Below are 18343 nucleotides of genomic sequence, written 5' to 3'. Positions count from 1 at the left end.
CCTTTCCCTTTCCCTTTCCCTTTCCCTTTCCCTTTCCCTTTCCTCCTTCATGTCTCCCTTCCTTCTCCAGACTGCTTGCAGAGGAACAGCATCACTGCTCTGTGATTTAAGACAGTTTGAATTTTTTAGTCTCAGAAATTTTATCCCAATTAAAAAAAAGTTGTTGCATTGCAGAAGATTTGCAAATCTGACTTTAAAGAAGGTGTAAAAGCCTCCAGCATGGAGATATGTGCTGGTCTGTATGATTCACCGTTGTGGCTGGTACTAAGTTTCACAATGTAGTGAACTATGACCTCATTTTATTTTCTTTACTTATAATTTATTTTAGTTTTACTGTGTTAGGATATTTTTGTTTAATAGGTGTATGTTTGCACTCCTAATTTTATGAGGGTTTTTTTAATATTGCTTTAGGGTCTTCAAAATGTGGGCTCCTGAGGCCCATTTAATGCTGTGAATTCCTGTTTGTCAGTTGTTGGGGTTTTGATTTATTTTTAATGTCTACTCTTTTTTTAGGTCTCTCTAGCAATGCTGTTTTATTTATTGCTATACTTTTTAAGTAGTTAAACTCAGAACAAAAGGCAGGTGGAAATGTATTGTGAAAACATGCATGCTTGCTGGGCTCATATCATTCACTTAAAACTGCTTTTATAATATATAGTCTAGGAAGATACAGGCAAAATGTTTGGCAGAATAGTTACACTGTTTCTACAATTCTTTCTGATTTGTCTACTTTATTATATAGGTCAGAATTCAAACTTTTTGAGTGGGTGGGAACAGATTTTCTGATTTTCTGACAATACCTGAAATGGTTTGTGTCACTGCTTATGTTTTAAGTACAGCAGTGGTCTTGTGACTAATCTCACTTACAACACTTAATCCTGTAAATTAGGAGCAATTTCACTACTGTCAGGGAAGTTACAGTCATCTGGTCCTACTGTAAATTAAATTGGAATCAAGCCTTAAATATCCCTAAGCAAGTTTACGATGGCTGAAGCATTTGTTTTACTTCTGAAATAATAACGATAATTAGACAGATACAGATTACCTTAACATGTACATTTGCTTTTTTTGCTGCTACAAGAATATTAAACCCCTGGTCTGGCTATCTTGAGGTATTGTAATGCCTGTTCCATCCATTCCCTTCCAAATGGCAATGGCACCGAGGTTCAACACATCAATGAGCTCTTCAATTAGCTCCTCTTGCCCTTAATGTCTTTCTGCCTGTGGAACTAATCTACCTGTGCTAATCCTAGTACTACACAACTAGTTTAGTGTTACAGTCATCAAAATGTACTGTGTACATTAACGATGAGTGCTGTTGATCAGCATAGATTTCTAGGAGCATGGTTTATTATTGATTACTCTAATTGTAAAGATTCAATATCCGAGTGTAAAGGACACTCTATTTCAATGATGGTATTACCCATAACAGCATTCCCAGTCATGATCTTTATGCTATTAATATTCTGCTTCATATAATTCAATGAAGAATTAACTTTGGGGATCCCATCCCACTCCTGAACTTGGACAGGGCTTCTCTTGCATGCCTTTTCAAAGTCCTGTGGTGGGCCTGACTTCATTGACCTCTATTTTCACCCCATCTTTCATAGAAATCACTTTTGATTTTTTTTTTAACTTACTTTACATACTGTGGTGAATGGAGATAACTGTGTATATGAATGTTGGGGTTTTTTTAATTGTCTATGATAGCTTATGCATTTTAGGAGAGTTCTGGTACTCTTTTACTAAGATTTAATAAATTTGTTAATTGAATTTTCAATCCCTCCCACCACAAGCAAATGAGCTCCAAAGAGCACTAACTGTGCATTTGGGACATTTCTGTCATATGCTTCTCTTTGTTCATCTGTCACCAGAGGTTCTTGCTCAGTAGTGATGTTTTTGAGAGAAATGGTAATTTTGTTGGTCTGGATTTACTAGAAGATGAAAAAATATAATGTTTACACTTGAAAGAAACTGTAAGCTTTCATCTTTTCACTTAGTAATTGACAAAACACTAAGAGCATCTAGGGGTACGCATTTCGTAGAATACAGTTATATTATTCACCTGGTTTAAAAATGTTTGCTATTTAAAATTTAAAAAAAAAAAAGAAAAAAGTCTGTTTCTTGTGACTTTGCAAAAAAAATCTAAAAAAATTTAAGGAATTAAATAAAACAATGGCATAAAATATAGAAAGAAATCTTGAAAGCAGCTTCTCTCTACTAGACTAGCTAGGAGCTCCAGGTGGCAGGGGCTGCCTCTTCAAGACTGGGCTGTAATCATAACTGCAAAAGATGAAATCTGAAATATGCTTTCACGCATTTGCATGCAGCCATTATCTTCCAAACTACGGAAAGAAAGTCTTGTTGCTGGCTGAGAAGCACCTCACACACCTCCTCTCTCTTTTCTGAATGGTGTTTGTGTCAGTCTGCAGCTGTGTATGGTATTATGTCTTATAATCCTGCATCACTTCTATTCTATCCAGTCATATCTAATGTAGAAAATTAGTTTCCAGTGAAAGTAATATGTAGTGCTTTTATGATATTTGTGTGCAATATCCCCTCTTCCATTGAGGATATTTGATGTAAAGGAAACAAACTCAGTTCCACAATAAAATTCAAAAGTGGTAAAGTGGTGTTGACATGTTTCTTGTCTTTACGTATGAATGTATTTTTAAGTTTTCCCTTTCCTTTAGTCACAATTACCTACTATACAGGACTTTTTTTCTAAAGATCAGTGACTAGTTAAATATCAGATAAATCCCAGTCTCTCTTTACAAATTGGAAAGTAATTTGGAAGATTACTTTTATCTCTTGTGGTGTAAAACATTACCGTGATGTACCATGATGTGGCTTCTCTTTGTTCTCATTTCTGTATTCCTCAGCAGAGTGAGCAAACACCTCATTTTCAATAAGTACGTGTTCAAGAGGCTGTGTCAGAGATGATACCCAATAAAGTTACATCAAACTGAGTTCACCCTGGTTTGGAAAAGAGATCTTTTCCAAAGATATAGCAGTTAAACAAGAGCGTACAGCTTGTCTCCAGTAGATGAGGACTCTTCCTGACCGTCACTGTCCAGTCATCTCAGTGAGAGAGGATAGAGCTTTTGGGGAAGCTGGGCCCTCAGTTTAGTTTTTTTTTTTTTTCCTATAAACATCAGACTTCCTCCAGTGCTAAGATCAGGCTTTCAGCCTTTGTAGTTTTGCTTGCTGCTGTGATGCGTGGTGTGGTGAGGTCCAGTAGTCAATGTTTTTATCTCAGGGAGATGGTAATGACATAAAAGCAGGTAAAGGCTGGGGCAGCAAGGTGCAAGGGATGCTCACTTCTGGGAGGAGCAGAGGCCCTGGGGGATTTCCTTCACCCTGAGACAGCAGTCTCTGTTTGTGGGCCCTTAGCCATCTCCAGCGTCCAAGGTTTCATTTGAAAACTTCTAACAACACTAATAAGAAATATTGCACTTGGCTTGAATTGGGCTGAGCATGGCAAAGTAGAGGAAAATGATGACTAGATGAGGGGAGTCAAGTGCTGCAAATGTTATCCTAAGTATAATTCTGCATATGCACATATCCAGGTTTTCTGACCTGTTGTTGTAGAGTAGTCTGACACCACTTAAAATATATTAAAATGTGTATGCAAAGGAGGCCAGGTTAGGCCTCAGTCCCAGTTATTTACCTGCAGTTTCAGATTGAAGTTCTGGATTTGCAAAGGTGGGGCCACAAATTTAATCAGCTTACGAAGTGTTTTAGATGGTATAGGAACATGATGGTCCCTCTGATCTTTTCTGTCTATCTGAAATGAAGGACCAATCTTGTGGCATCCTAGACCTGTGCACTGTGTAACATTGATTGCTAGTGTTCCGTGGATGGGAGAAAATTGTAGCGCTTCATTGTTCATTGATGTGGCATAAAAGAGATGTTGCGGGGTCTCTTGAGTAAGAGCTACAGTGACACATCTTAGATTTAGCTCATGCCCTGATGCACTGTTGCAAAGTGCCTTGCCTTCCTAAAGCATGTCTCTGACCACACGAGCATCCTTCACTAAACAAAGAGTTTTGGGCCACTGCCTACTGCTGTAGTCCCTATTCTCTTTTACCAGAGACAGGACTAGTCACACTAGCATGCCCTGTCCTCTGTTGTGCTGTCTGTGCCTTCTTCAGATCCAGCCCAAAACTACCAGAGCTGAGTAATGCTGAGTGCCCTCATCATTCCAGGGGATTTGCTGGTTTTGAACTATTATGTAGCATGATTTGCACCAGAAATGAAATCCACAGGAGAACTCCAGAACTAAATCAGCAGGCACTGTAGTCTGCACAAGCACTGTTCTCTAGTTCTCACAGATCCTTACTGCCTGATGTAGCTGCTTCTCAGCACTTCAACAGCTCTAGCATTACCAGACTCAGTGTGAATAGCTGGCAAGGTGAAGGTTGACTGTGCATCTGATGTCAGCTTCATTGCCAGAACACTGCCATGACTTACACATCATACTGCAGCTCAGCCCATCACCCATGCTTGGGAATAACACAGAAAAGAAAACTGAAATAGCTGCAACTTATGTCCTAATACAAATAAAGCTAAATGCACATAACAATGCCTGTATATGCTACAGTTTCATCGTCTATTAATTATTATCTATTAAGGTCCGGAAATTAATTTTGATTGAGCTTTTACAAACATCACCTTATGTTCCCTCAGCTCACCTGTGTTACGTTCTTAGCTTAAAGAGTTGAAGGTAAACTGAACCACTGAGCCACTAAAATACATAATATGAACCCCACTCCAGAGTGCAAGTCTGTATTTCCAGGAAGTTTATAGTTTCCAAAGATGAAATTATAGCAGCAGTTACCATGTATAAGGACCAGAACAGGCTTGAAAATTTTTTGCCCAAATCCTTTAAGGGAGGAATTGTCAGAATTTGCAATGAACGAGAAATATTGGAAGCTGAATTTTGTTCTGAATTTTTGTCCTGAATCTAATGTGCTTGTGAATGGATCTCTAATGCTATTTCTGTGCCTGAGGCATCTGCAGTTTAGAATGGGTTGAGTGGACTTGAGTTCACCAGAAAGATTTAAAAGTAGCAACAGAGTTAGTACTATGCAATTGCTAGCCAAGTTCAGTGACAACTTTCATTTCCATGGGGACAGTGATCTAGAGTAGGTGGGACAGTTTTCTAGCACATATTTATCACCTTAAGTAACTCTTGAATTAATGTTATTTCACTAATTCTTGACCTATACCTTGTTCTATTCAGTTTTATTTTGAAATCTGTCCCAAGTTCAGATTGTCCACAGTAGGTTCTCTTCTACAGTTCAAGAGCTTTTTCCTCATCTCAACATTTTCTATTATTAAATTTCTGGAAAGGTAAATTTAAGTTTACTTTCCACAGATACTCAAATACATTTTGCAAGATTGAATTCTAGTTTGTACATAAGCAGACCCAGGAAACCCAGAAAAGTCAGATGCTATTCAGCGGACCACGTCTTGTATCCCTCAAAGTCAGTGATGCAGTTCCCTTTTGTAACTATTGACTCCAGCTTCCTGAGGAGGCAGGGGAAGAGGATACTTGCTAACTTGTGCCCCAGGCTGTTTTCTGCCTGTCTCAGAAGCACAGTGATGACTGCACAGGTCAGAACGCATCTTGTACCTGCCAACTTTCCTCTGAAGCTGTGGAACATCATCCTTCTGGTCCCACAGTTTTAGGGTGATCAAAGAGACCCTGGGCTGGGTGGGAAAGCAGCTGGGACAGGCCACTGATGAAGGGAGCAGGTGCTTGAAGCAGGGGTTTGATACTAGCACTGTGTGTAAGACACAGTGTCTGACCAGGTCTGAGAGCATCTTGTAACCTTATTTGGCAAATGTTACCATAAATAGGGCCCATCTGCACAAGGCTTCTGGCAACATTTATTTGAGTTGCAAGAGAATAAACATGTAATTTTCCTCTTGTGAAAAATGGATAATGACCTTAAACCCTTCACTAGAAGTGTTCTGCCAGTAACACTTGTGGGAGGAAGAGTTACATATTTGCTTGCCTCATCAGCAGTGTGTTTGGTGTCTGCCATGGATTTGAATTAGGATGCTGCTTTTTTAAATTAAAAGGAAGAGGTTTAACCTTTAAAGTGCCGCTTTTTCTTCTCCTAAGAGCAACCAAACTCTTACCAGCATACCAAGCACCAAGCAGGCTTTGCAATTGTACTGGTTTCTGTTCCTTTTCGCTAGTGTTGTTGAATGGTCTCTCCCACACTTGGGAAAACACAGGAGAGCCATTAACAGTGTCTGGCATGTGCAAGTCTAGCAATGTCACAGTCAGGTATTATTTGGGCTGTTTGCCACAGCTCAGTGACTGTGCATGCCAATGTATTGCTTATAGCAATGGGAGATTTTCCCCTGCCTTTAGCTATACAGACACCAGGACAACAAATAGTTAAATGATTTAAAAACTTGAATGAAGAAAGATGCACTCCTGTGATTTAGAAATATACTGACAAAGGAGAAATGGCAATAGCTTTAATCCAAATCACAGCTGTAGTCAAACGAAAACAGGATGGGAAAGAATGTTTCAGGGAGAGGTGATCCAAAAAAATGAGACAGTGTTACTATCAAGAAATATTTTGGTGTGTCCCCTCCAGGAAATATTCCGCCAGTCTCACTCAGACACAGAAAGGTCTAGGCAGCTGTCTGAAACAGTACAGCAAGAACCAGAAACATTTCAAAAACCTGAGAGTATTCTAGTGAGGCAGTGCTTATTAGGTAGTGAGCTTGCATCAAATCAAGTACCAGGGAGCAGGGCTATACGAACTCAGAGCTTTTTGTGTCTGTAGAGCACAAAACAACATTTTTGTATATGCATATATACACACATCCACATTCTTTCATTAGCATCAGAGCTCGCATTTAAGCAGGAGCAGATCAAAAGCAGCTATATGACTTCTCCACCCTCCCCCTTCTAAATGTGGACAGCTGCATCACAGCAGGTGATGGCTAACACAGCAGTGCACACACAGCCACAGGCATCTGGACAGAAGGGCTTTTGACTACCTGGGGCCCAGTTTCAGAGTGTTTCAGCAAACAGATAAAAAACAGCTTGTGTGTGCAACATGATTTACACAAAGGGGGAAATAGTCAAATCTGTATTAGTTTTCCTGGAGCAGAAACAAGGAAAGCAGTTAAACCAAGCCAAGTTCTGTTGATTTTTCCTGCTGCTGTATTTGGTACACAGCTACTATCCATGTCTTCCTTAGGAAGACAAGCACATGCCTGAACAGCACTGGTCACTAAATTAGCCTCTCTCACAATTTGTCTGCCTTATTTTTGACCTTGCTCATAGCCAACAGGTAGGAGAGAACACCAAAGAGGAGAGTACCTTCCTGCCTTCCCTCATGCTTCAATTGCTAATTCATGTTTCCAGCCTCTTCAGAGTGCCTGAGCTCTTGGTGACCCAGGAGGCTTGCATCACAGAGATGTGGGTGCAGGGCAGAGACATGGCCAGTCTCTTAGAGAAGAGGAAGAAATAAATGTGATATGATATATAGGAAGAACTTGAAAGGGATTAAGAGTGAGATCAAAAAAGGAAGCAGCAATGAGAATGGAGAATTCAAAAGGGTGCAGGTAAACTTGTTGGAAATGTGATGATTTGCGAGGTGTGAAAACAGTTTGGCTAGACAAAACATTAGAAACTGGTTGCTGTTGAGACCATGATGAAACCTGAGTGGGGAAGAGCAAGATGGTAGCTACTGGACCATGAAGAAATACTTGGCTGGGGCATGAGGGGAAGAAGGGCACTCCTGTGGAGCTGATCTAGCTGGTAGACTTGTCAGAAGTAGTTTCTCACTCAGGGTAAAATTAAGGGGAAGAGATAAATGAGAGGGCTTGGCAAAAAAAATTGGCTTCTTAAGTCACAAACAGTCTGGACCCTATGCTTCAGGTCTTGGGTTCTGTGTCCTTCACCTGGCCCCAGGAATATGCTTTGCAGCCTGCAAAGCACTTGACAAGGAAATCTCCTCCCGAGGGCAGAGGGGGATATGGGAGGAGATGGGGGAAAAGGCAGAGAAAAGCTGTATCTATACTGTTTCAAGTTTATGCTTTGAACTGGGCTCAGAGCATTCCAACCCACAGTGCCTGAACGTAAAACAAGGAGGCAAGCTGTAATATTCATTAACAGGCCACTCAGAGCTCACAGGAGCTTTTTCTGTTTGTTTTTGTTTTTTTGTTTGTTTTTGTTTGTTTGGGGTTTGTTTTTTTGTTTGTTTTTTTTTTTTTTTTTTTTTTTTTTTTTTTTTTTTTTTTTTTTTTTTTTTTTTTTTTTTTTTTTTTTTTTTTTTTTTACTCCTATTGCTTCAATACTTCTAAAGCCTAAAGAAATGGAAAGGGAGGTTAGTTGAGGGGGAAGTGCAGTGTACTCTGTGAGACAGCAGGGACATGGCAGCTGGCAGCTTGCTGGAGCTTAATTAGCATTAGCAGCAGCCTGGCGTATGTAACAGCAGGCCAGGGAAGGTGGAGGTTGGGCCAGAAACAGGCTCCTCGCGCTGCCAAGAAAGAGAGGCCATGGAAAAGCAAGGAGATATATGCCCCTGTCTGTGCTCGCCTAGCCAGAATGGTGTCTGACAAGCAACATGATCAGGTACTTCTGTGGCTGGAGGTCATATCAGCAAGGAGAGTCTTAAAACTGTGGTGGTGTAGAGAATATCCCAAAAGCTGATGCCTGTAGACAGCAGCTCATAGAAGAATCTGGATGCAGAAGTGATTGTGAACCTTTGTAGCTATAACCCATGTTGTGAAATGGAAGAATTGAAATATGTGGTCAGGGAAGGGACACTACATTCTCCTGTGGCTCAGCTAGGAGTGATGACCCCTTTAAAGCCACCCACCTTTAAGGAAATCGTTCTTAGAGTGTGTTTGGCCTTCTACTCTCCCTTAAGGCTCCCTAACTTCTCCTAGTAATCAGAAAGCATTTAGACCAAGAGGAAAACATTTCAGGAGACTTTTCTCAAGTTGCCAGGGAAAACCACTGCTGGCCAAGCCACTAAATCACCCACGTTTTCTGGTTGGAGACAGCACTCCCTTACCGAAGTATGGGAGAAACTATGGGACCTCCTGACAAGATGGGGTGAACCTTAGTGCCAAGTTGCCAAGTTCTTAGACATGAAAGAGCAAGCAGGCTCTGAGTGTTTTTGCTGGGAGTAGCAAAGATTTCTGGTGTGTGCTGTATCTGTGATACTTTCCTACACTTAAAACAAATTCATGGATTTGCAGCATATTCTCGCTGGATCTACAATGAGTTTGTGAACTGAGTTTTATCACTGTAAAAATACACAGATGTAATAACAAAAACTGCAAATGCTTTTTGGACTCTCTGATAAAGCACAGTGAGACAAGAGTCCTGTTGCCATAACAAGCTGCAATTACGACAGGGCTGTTGCTCAGGTCTCCCTATTTTGAAGGACCTTGTCCTGCCATGCTCCACTAAAAGTTGCTGGCTGCAGTTGACGAGATTCAGTGGTGACAGGGAATGTAAGCAGGGATGGATGCTGGTGCATCACAACCAACGCACCATGATCCTTTCCTCCCTTGCCTTGTGCTCTTGTGAATAGTTACATTGTTTTATGGATCTGAACAATGAGGCATGGGACTGTGAAAGGAATTAGGTCAAAAACCTCACGAAACAGTGCCCAGAATATAAAAGGAAACTGCACTGCAGTATGAGGCTCCTTGGTGTATGCCGAGATGATTGTGCATGTTTCTGTAGTGACCTTAGAAATGGCACAAAGCAGCACTAGCAAAGTCAGAAATTTTTAACATCCTTACAGGAAAGGCACATCTGAGTGCTGTACAAGTGCTAACTCCCTAGGCTGAAGCTCTTCAAAAGTAGTTTTAAAAACAGCCTAAAGTTAGGCTTCCTGCTCCATGCACAGTAGCCTGAATTTTCCAAATGGGTTGGGAAAAAGAAAAAAAAGCAATCAATATATGTTAATCCTCTTAGTGTTCGAAGTTCAGAGTAGCAATGGCATTCTTTCCTGTGAGAAACCCCTACTGAAACAACTCCTGTTTAAAAGTCTTCCCTCTTCTTTTGTTCCTTCCACTCCCTAGACCCTTCATCACAGGCAAGCTACTCCTTATGAGTTTGTTTCTTTGTGTTGTCTCAATCCCATCCCTTGCCTGGATGAGGAGGAAAACACCTCATATACAGGATGAACATTTCTAAACCACATGTGCTTTATTTTGGGAAATAGACAAAATGTGATGTTTAATTTGCATATAGCAGTACATATGGCCACACACACAGCATGACTGAAGTGAAATATTAATAACAGTGAGCACTTATGTTCACAGACAGAGGACCTTTGCATTCCTAGTTCCAGTATTAAGCAGATGCTTTAGCTAGCTTCCTAGCTTCCATTTCCTGCTTAGCCTTTTCTCTCAACTCTCTTTCTCTCTCAATGAGAAGCACTTGCTCTTCTTCCCACTCCTTTAGCTTCTGCTCATGTTTGGCAATGTCTTCCACTTCACATGCTGGCAGCTCTTCCTTGACAAGTTGGGTGGTCAGGGTTAACAGGCTTTCAGACTCAACCTTGCCAAGTGAATGCAGCTTGGAGTACAGCTCCTGTCATAAAAAGAGATTTGGTAGGGTGTATGAAGGAGAGAGCCAGTCAATCACAAAATAATCAGCCACAAAATACTTCCCTATAACCAATACATCACTGTTTGCAGCATTATTATTATTATTATTATTAGCTGGGCTATACAGGCCTGGTAACTATCACAGCAAAGTGTTTAAACTGTGGTAATTGGTACTATTTCTTGAAATGCTATTATCAAGGTTTTTTTCTGAGCAACAAAACTAAATCAAAGAAATTTCAGTTTCATTAACCATTGGAAATGTGTTCTTTTTCCAAGTTCATTTATTTGATATTAACAAAGATCAGCTGACCAGTCAACCACAATAAATACAACCTAAACACTTTGGTTTTGTGTCTTACTTCAAAACCAGCTGGATGATTTGATCCACACTGCCTGCAATAGCATCCCTCTCAACAGATGCATGTCATTTCAAATGTTTTAACAGCATATTGCGTAACTCCCATGGTTGTTCTTCCTAAGTTACTGTGATCCGAAGGGTGACTATGCTTACAGAAACTACACAACGCTCTCAAGTGATATTTTTTTCAGGAAGAGTCTACACTGAAACTAAGAGCAGAGTAACTCAGCAAGAAACTGCAGTTTTTCTTTCTTGAGCTTTACTTATCTGTATTTCATGCAGCATAAATATGTTAATTCACTTAAGATGATGAATCATCCAGTGATACTGTTTCTGGCTTTCTGGAATCTTTACCCTGATGGCTCACTAGCACTCTGATTAATTGCCTTAAAAGTGCAGATACACAACCAAAGAGGAGATGACATGGCACTGGAAAATTCTGTATCCCTTGTTCACTCATTAGTTAGAAACATATTTTCCTGATTATTCTTTTAAATAAAAGACTTTACTAAGCCCATCACTTGCAGAAATGTTTAAAGTAAGTATACATTCTAAGGAAAGCTACATCCATACTTCTTTCATTTGTATAAAACTTCTTGTTTTGCATTGCAAGGATAATGAAAAGAAGATGTGGGAATCATTAATCTCCAAATAAAATGGCAGTTCTAGAGCCATGCAGATACCCACACTTCCAGCTATACCTGAAAGCTTACGCATTGTGCTGCTGGCCCACTGTTCCTTTCACCAGAGACCATGCTGGCAATAATCAGCAAAGGCACTTCTCAGCTCCTGGCTGAAGGCTCTGCCTTGTTCTTAGGGAGAAAACTAGCATATCCCTTCTGAGGCCTCTCCACTTCTCTCTCCCTTAGCCAGCACAACTGCAGGCTTCGTTGTGTTTTACCAGGCCCTTGAAGGTTTGAACTGGACAGAGAGCAGATTAAAGACTCTTTAAAATGCTAGACATGCAGGTCTGAGGGGCTTGGTATTTGGCTGTGTCTGGGTTTTTAATTTTATGATAAAGAATAAAAACAAAGTCAGTGTCTTCGAAGCCAATGGACTAAAACCAAATTCAATAACCTTATTTAGGTGTATTAGTCTCTATTTTGTTTGAGGTATCAGTAAGTAAGTATACAAGGCATCAGTGAGAAAAGTGAAGAGACAGTACATTGGGGATTGGGGAAGGAATTTGACAAGTATGCTCATGTTTACAGATTGGATATGCAGTTTAAATGTAATTGGTTTAGATCCTTCAGACTCTGTTAGACTCTACCAAGGATGTGCTGAAAAGGGGCTTTATGCACTGAACTTAAACAGTATGAAACTGAACTACAGAAAGGCAACAAACTGGAAACTAGTAGGTGTTGTCTCCTAAGCCATGACTGATATCACTGAACTTCTGGAACATTCCCTGCTCTTCTGTGATGTATTAGTAAAACTAATTTAGGAAAGCAGAAGGTTTTCCTGAAGGTACCAAAAGGGCACATTCTTAATCAAATATAAATCAAATATAAATCAAATAAAAATCACTGATTTTTATAAGCAGTCTCCAAGGCTCTGCATGCAGACAGTTAGGGAAGGTGTTCCCTGTGTTTATGTGAAATGTTTACCCACTGATCATTGACTCAGATGGAAGGAATTGCCTGAGTAGTCTCAGCATATAGGATCTGAAAACAGGTAATTACAACACAGTGTCTAGATTACAGCTCTAAAGGCTTTATCTGGAAAGAGCCAAATGTCCTCAAGTTCTGTTTGTTTTAGTGGAAGTGAAGGACGTGTATCTGTTAGGCTGCCATGGCTTTTTCAGGTACTTCCACAAATAGCTGTTCTGAAGGTCGGAATGAGACAGTAAGTCCATTCCATAGAACATAATGGAGGAGTATGCGTATGTCTGGAGCAAATCCATATGCTTTTCCTTGTATTCTGAGATGTATGATTTGTGAAAGAGAACTGGGCGTGCAGGAGGCAGAAGTAATTGGTTTTGAGGCCAAGGAGAAAGACTGGGATGTGCTGGCTAATGCAGGGTTGGACAAAGTACAACCGAATCGTTTTCAGCAGCAGAAGTGCAAACCCTTTGCTGGGGTTACACAGAAGAGCAGGTGATCTGCACTGGGACAGCAGCTGTGAATGCACACAGCAGAAGGCTGGTTCAGAGCTGCCACCTTCCCTCACACTTGCATGGCTTTCTAGTGCACCACTCTGCCCTGTGAACGACACCTCTCAGTGTCCAGGATTAAGCTGGGAAGAGTGACTACTGCTGTCCTAACAGATTTGAGAGGAGAGTCTGAGAACTCTTTCAGGCTTGGCTGAAATGGCATTCTGAGTTGAGAGCCCCTTTTCTTATTCAGACAACCTGAAATTGTGGCTTATTGACATATAATTACTGTTGGATGCCTAGAGTCCACATGAGGGCTATGTCTTGCTCATATGCAGACTTTCCTTGGTGAGATCTTAGGAGTTAAGCATTGGGTCTGTAGTTTTTCGGCTCAAAGTCAGGGCACTTGCTGCCACACCAGGGAATGTCTGAAAGGGGATTAATTATGGAACTTGTGGAAAGGTTAAGGTGAGAAGAAAACTACCCTCTTGACACTAGCCTGTTCCTGATTTGATATTTAGGCCTTGTTTCAAGCACTCTGCATTATTTTCTGCAAGGCTAGACAATGGATAGACAATGAGAGACACATAAAAATGTCTCATTCCCTCTTTCAAAGGGCACTTGTGTTTACCTAATTCACTGTAATTCATCGAGGCAATAATTACCACATGCTGAGCACCCACTGATTCCCAAACACTTTAATTAAAAAGTTCTAACTGCCTACAAAGCAAGTTTAATATCTAAAGATTAGTGGTTAAGTTGTGCAAATAAAAATTAAAGAAAGGAAAAGTGTGTTTGTGCGAGCTGAAACCACAGGATACTTGTCTTTTAACTTCTGAAATTTCTTCAGAACAGTCTGCATCCAGAACAACTGTGCAAAGTCACAGCCATCCAGGTGACAGCAGCAAGGGAAACCATGGGCTATGAGATGAGTACTGCTCTGGGAATTATAAATCAGATGAGTTTCAACCCAGGGTATTTGATTTTTACCACAGCAAAAATCAGAGATGATAAACCAAAATGAGCTCATTGTATAGCTATGAGATGATCAAATAAAATGCACTTATTATACAGATTTGCTGTAATGAATAGCTGTTCTTCTTACTGTTATCATCAGCATGACAATCTAAAGATAAAAGAGAGGTGAAGGCCTGACTTTATTCCCCAGATTGAAAGTACAGGATGCAACATTCGTACATAATTGTAGCGTACATAAATGGACAACAAATTCAGGACGGTCTCATGCCTATTAAACTAATTTTAATGAGCAAGAGCCCACACAAGGTCAGATAATGGGTCCCTAATGACATAACACTTATGAGAACAGGACTGGATTTATCATTTTGATATATGAAAAGTGAAGATAAAATCCCACCATACAGACAAAAGACAAGTGGCCTTGAGCATTTACATCTTCACTGCTTCCTGTGTGAAGAAGTGAAAACGTAAGGTGACATCAGTTTCAAAAACGTCAAAGTAGGACTCCTGATAGACTGACATTGAAGGGATGTCAGTCTGTTAGCCATAGTAAGTCAGCATATATATTTTCTAGTATGTACCATGAGATCTATTACAGCTTAGGATATTTAAGTAAATTAAACTCTTACTTTGAATCGACTGTAGTACTCAAGTGCTTTAGATTGCTCTGTTTCTTCTGATTCTGCACACTGTGATTTCTGCTCTAATCCCTTGACTTCTTCAGCAGATGCTGGATCAGGTTTGGCTTCAAGGACAGACTGCAAAATGGTCTCCAGGGCATCAATCTGAACAATCACATTTGTCACGATAAGCATAAACAGTTTTGAAATACAATCTAAGTAACACAACTGTCATGTATTCAAACAACTTCATGAGTTCCCTTATTTGTCCAGGGTTTGTAAGCAGAAAAAATTACTGTGTTAGTGTATTCGGCTGACTTCTTTAGACTGGAGCAAGAAAGATACCTCCAAAACCATACACCAAAAGAGCTAACTCAAAATGGTGGAAGTTGCAGACGTGACCTCTCCTTGTACTGTCATGTATTAGAGAGATGCTTCAGAATATGCAGCAATAGATAACAGAACCTGCTGAGCAGTACCCTAGCCTTCTGTTTGTCAAGGGAGACTGCAAGCCTAGTAATTACATGAGCAAAAGGGAGGCTTCCATGACCAGGGACACCTTCCAGAAAAAGTACCCAATAGAGGAGGTGAGACCTCAGTGATGTTTTTATCCTTCAGCACATGCTGTGGTGTTTTCTTAAATTACTCCTTATCTGAGTCCAGGATCAGTGGGATGCCCCACAACATTCCTAAGCCTCAAGTCCCTTAGCCACTGCTGACTTCATAAACGAACTGAATCCATTCATCCTCCCCAAATGAGGGCAGCACCACCTAGAAATCACTGTTGACTTTCTGGTTCAGTATCACTCAGAACATCACCTCAGAGGGCAGAGGATACATAGGATTAGCTGTGAGAGTAAGAATATGTGGTATTTCATCCTCACAGCTAAGAACTATGTCTCTGAGCGAGTTCAAAAACCTGAGAAACAAAGGTGCCTTCCCACACCCACGGACATGATCCCTGCAGCACAGATCCATACTTAAATGGTCTGTGGCAATAACACACACTCTTTGCCCAGGACATGCCAGCAGATATTATCACTGGCTCATCAATTGAAGCAGTGATTTTGTTCTAAACATTACTTCTCATGTCTTGTAAAGGCCTCTGAAGTTTGCTGGGCATCTTCTCATTAGCAAGGCACAGAATTCACAGGTTTTACTGGATTTGACTTACATAAAGTTCCATTTGTTCAGTGGGTTATTGCCTTCATACTTACAGCTTCTTTGCAGATTTTGCTGTCTCCTGACAATGAAGCCACATTCTCCATCACTTGCAAGGCTCTATTCAAATACCCAGGTGTCCACATCAGTGGCATTAGATTGTATACAGCTCTTAGTCCCTTATTCAACTCCACTTTTCCTGTGATAAAAACATCCTTTAGTGTTACTACTTCAACACCTGAGTCTTAACAGAATCCATATGGGTTGGCTCTGGTTTTCAGAAGTGACAGCAAGTGTCCTGGCTTCTGGGGTAAAAACAACACACTTCTATAAAGTTGCTCTGATTGAACTGCTATCACCTTATTTTATTAAGGCACCTTCTTTTTGCTCAACTTTATGGTTATTATGTGCTTGTTTCTGGTTCCTCTCCATTCTACCTCATCTAGAAATTTTGTCCAGATGGAAATGAGACTAAGTGGCCAGCTTTTCTGGTTGTCTGGCTTTGGAGCAGCAGCTCTGAAAAGGATGTCTGAAGATGGCAGATAAATGTCTCAGCTTTCAGGGACTGACTGCTGAGTTCATGTGTATTAAATCTGACTTTCTGGATTTACCTCCATGACCTTTAGGCTTTAATCACACATTACAGCACATGCTCTGGCTAAGTATACAGCTTAGCACCCCTGTTTCTTCTGGAGCTTCCTGAGAGAAAATAGGGGAGACCTGCCAAAATGAAATTTTGATTCTTGATTTAGTACCATCTGTGCACCGAGGTGTTCACTGACTTTAGCAGGACCTGTGATGTACTGCATCACTGACAATGTGGCTTTTCTTCTGACAGTAACTACTAGAGAACATGAAACTCCTTCCTAATAGAGGAAACGCACATCACATTGCAGTTGATGCAATTTACAACGATTATCACTCTAAGGCTTTGATTTTGTCACTGTTGATGTAATAAATAATACCCCTTCAAGTGCAGCTCACAGGAGTTGTGCTCAAGCTCTTGATCTAATGTGTACTCTGGCTACAACAACACAAAACTATAAAACACACCTCACTCTTCTTAACATGGAAGGGAACAGTTTAGGACAAGTAAGGTAATAAGTGCACAGACAAAGTTTATGGACTGTGGCTAAACTAAAATATCTGAGGTGCTTGAGGCCAGTCTGTGCCCACAGACATCTTTCGCTCTCTGAGAGGTCAGTTCCATTAGTGTTGGCAAGACTTTGGAATATGTGACATAACAGTAAATAGCTTTTGATCTACTGAATGTCAATGTCATGAAACAAGCACTACTGCTCACGGACAAGAGTGAAGTGCATTTTTGAAATACAGTCACTACTCAACCAATCCATATGACATTAAAAACTCTCCAATGTGAATGCCAACTGGACAGCAAAGTTCCTATTTATATCAGTATCTCCACTGGACTACAAACTACAGCTCTATGGAAAATCCTACTTTCAAATTAATTTTCACATTTATTCCCCTTTTTGACTGAAAATAAGATTTTTGTTTTAGGGAAATGATAAATGCGAGTCAGCACCCTAACTCTGCCACCACACATCATATTTTGAGGCCACATTTCAAGAAAAAAATCCACTTTTACCCTCAATAATGCAGTAATGGAACAACAATTTACAAAAAAATTGCAAATTAACTAATTTCTTTCTAGTAAATAATCATTTTATAGAGAAGGACAAAACCTATCTGCATTATATTCCTCTAAAGGTTTAGAGGAAATTCAAGAATTACTTGCCCATTTCCCTTCTCTTCAATTCTGAATATATTCTGATCTAACTTCTCTTTAATAATATAGCAAGTCATTAGCAGTGAAGACTCCCTAACAGATCCAGGATAAAGGCACTATTATCTGCTGTCCACAAGCCAAACATTAACTTTACAGTGAGTAGTAAATGTTCTAAATATAATGTTTTTCAGAATGTGCTCTCTGAACTTCCTAAAGTTTAAAGATTATTTTAAGACATTTAATAACTAGAAAAAAAAATCTAATTGTCTTTAAAATTGTGTCATGGATATCTGTACTTCCGGGGTATATTTTTAAATTCATTGGTCAACCAAGAAACCAATCCTGTGTTCTTTAAGAACGTCTTCTTTCTTTCAGCTGTCAATCCAAACTTGCATGGAGCCCTAAAGTTGGTTCTGAAGTTGTCTGATGAAGGGCACACTATTCAAATCAATCTTACAAATGAGGCTTACAAAACAGATTCACTCATAACTCTGAAATTGTCCTTACACGATTTCTTTTTTTTTTTAACCTTTGTCTTGAAGCCACTCAATTGAGGCAGTCTTTGAGAAACAAAAGGTTAACTCAAACACAAAATTGTGGAAGTAGTTCCAAAACCCTAGCATTAGGAAACCACAGAAGTAATAAATTGACTGAGGAATAGAACATTTTGACAAGATAGAACATTTAAAACATAAAACGAAAAGATAACAAAATCAGCAAATCTTAGGACGAGCCAAAGAAGTCAACCTGACCCTATCACACTTGCCAACTATCCA

The 18343-nt window shown here is 40.0% G+C and overlaps 1 protein-coding gene across 3 annotated transcripts in view; it reads right to left on the bottom strand.

Moving 5' to 3' along the window:
- Window positions 1-10179: 10179 nt before the first annotated feature.
- The window catches only part of MRPS27 (mitochondrial ribosomal protein S27), a 40768-nt gene continuing 32604 nt past the window's right edge, over window positions 10180-18343 (bottom strand). The window contains exons 9-12 of one of the 3 annotated variants that reach the window (XR_003571199.1): window positions 15874-16016; window positions 14666-14821; window positions 11712-11887; window positions 10525-10591 (exon numbers count right to left, since the gene is read on the bottom strand). Coding sequence is in view for 2 of the 3 variants with exons in the window: in XM_027883531.1 (XP_027739332.1) it covers window positions 10352-10591; window positions 14666-14821; window positions 15874-16016 (539 nt within the window). In the remaining variant the exon portion in view is untranslated. Of the gene's footprint in view, window positions 10592-11711; window positions 11888-12646; window positions 14006-14665; window positions 14822-15873; window positions 16017-18343 lie in introns of those variants that run through there. The other 2 variants (XM_027883531.1, XM_027883541.1) reach the window with 2 other exon arrangements.

The sequence above is a fragment of the Empidonax traillii genome, unplaced genomic scaffold (assembly GCF_003031625.1).
Source record: "Empidonax traillii isolate 1590-97213 ecotype Southwest subspecies unplaced genomic scaffold, ASM303162v1 scaffold8:size5222938, whole genome shotgun sequence".
Classification (NCBI taxonomy): domain Eukaryota; kingdom Metazoa; phylum Chordata; class Aves; order Passeriformes; family Tyrannidae; genus Empidonax; species Empidonax traillii.
The sequence above is the reverse complement of the archived record's forward strand: the minus strand, read 5'-3'. Positions and strand labels throughout refer to the sequence as shown.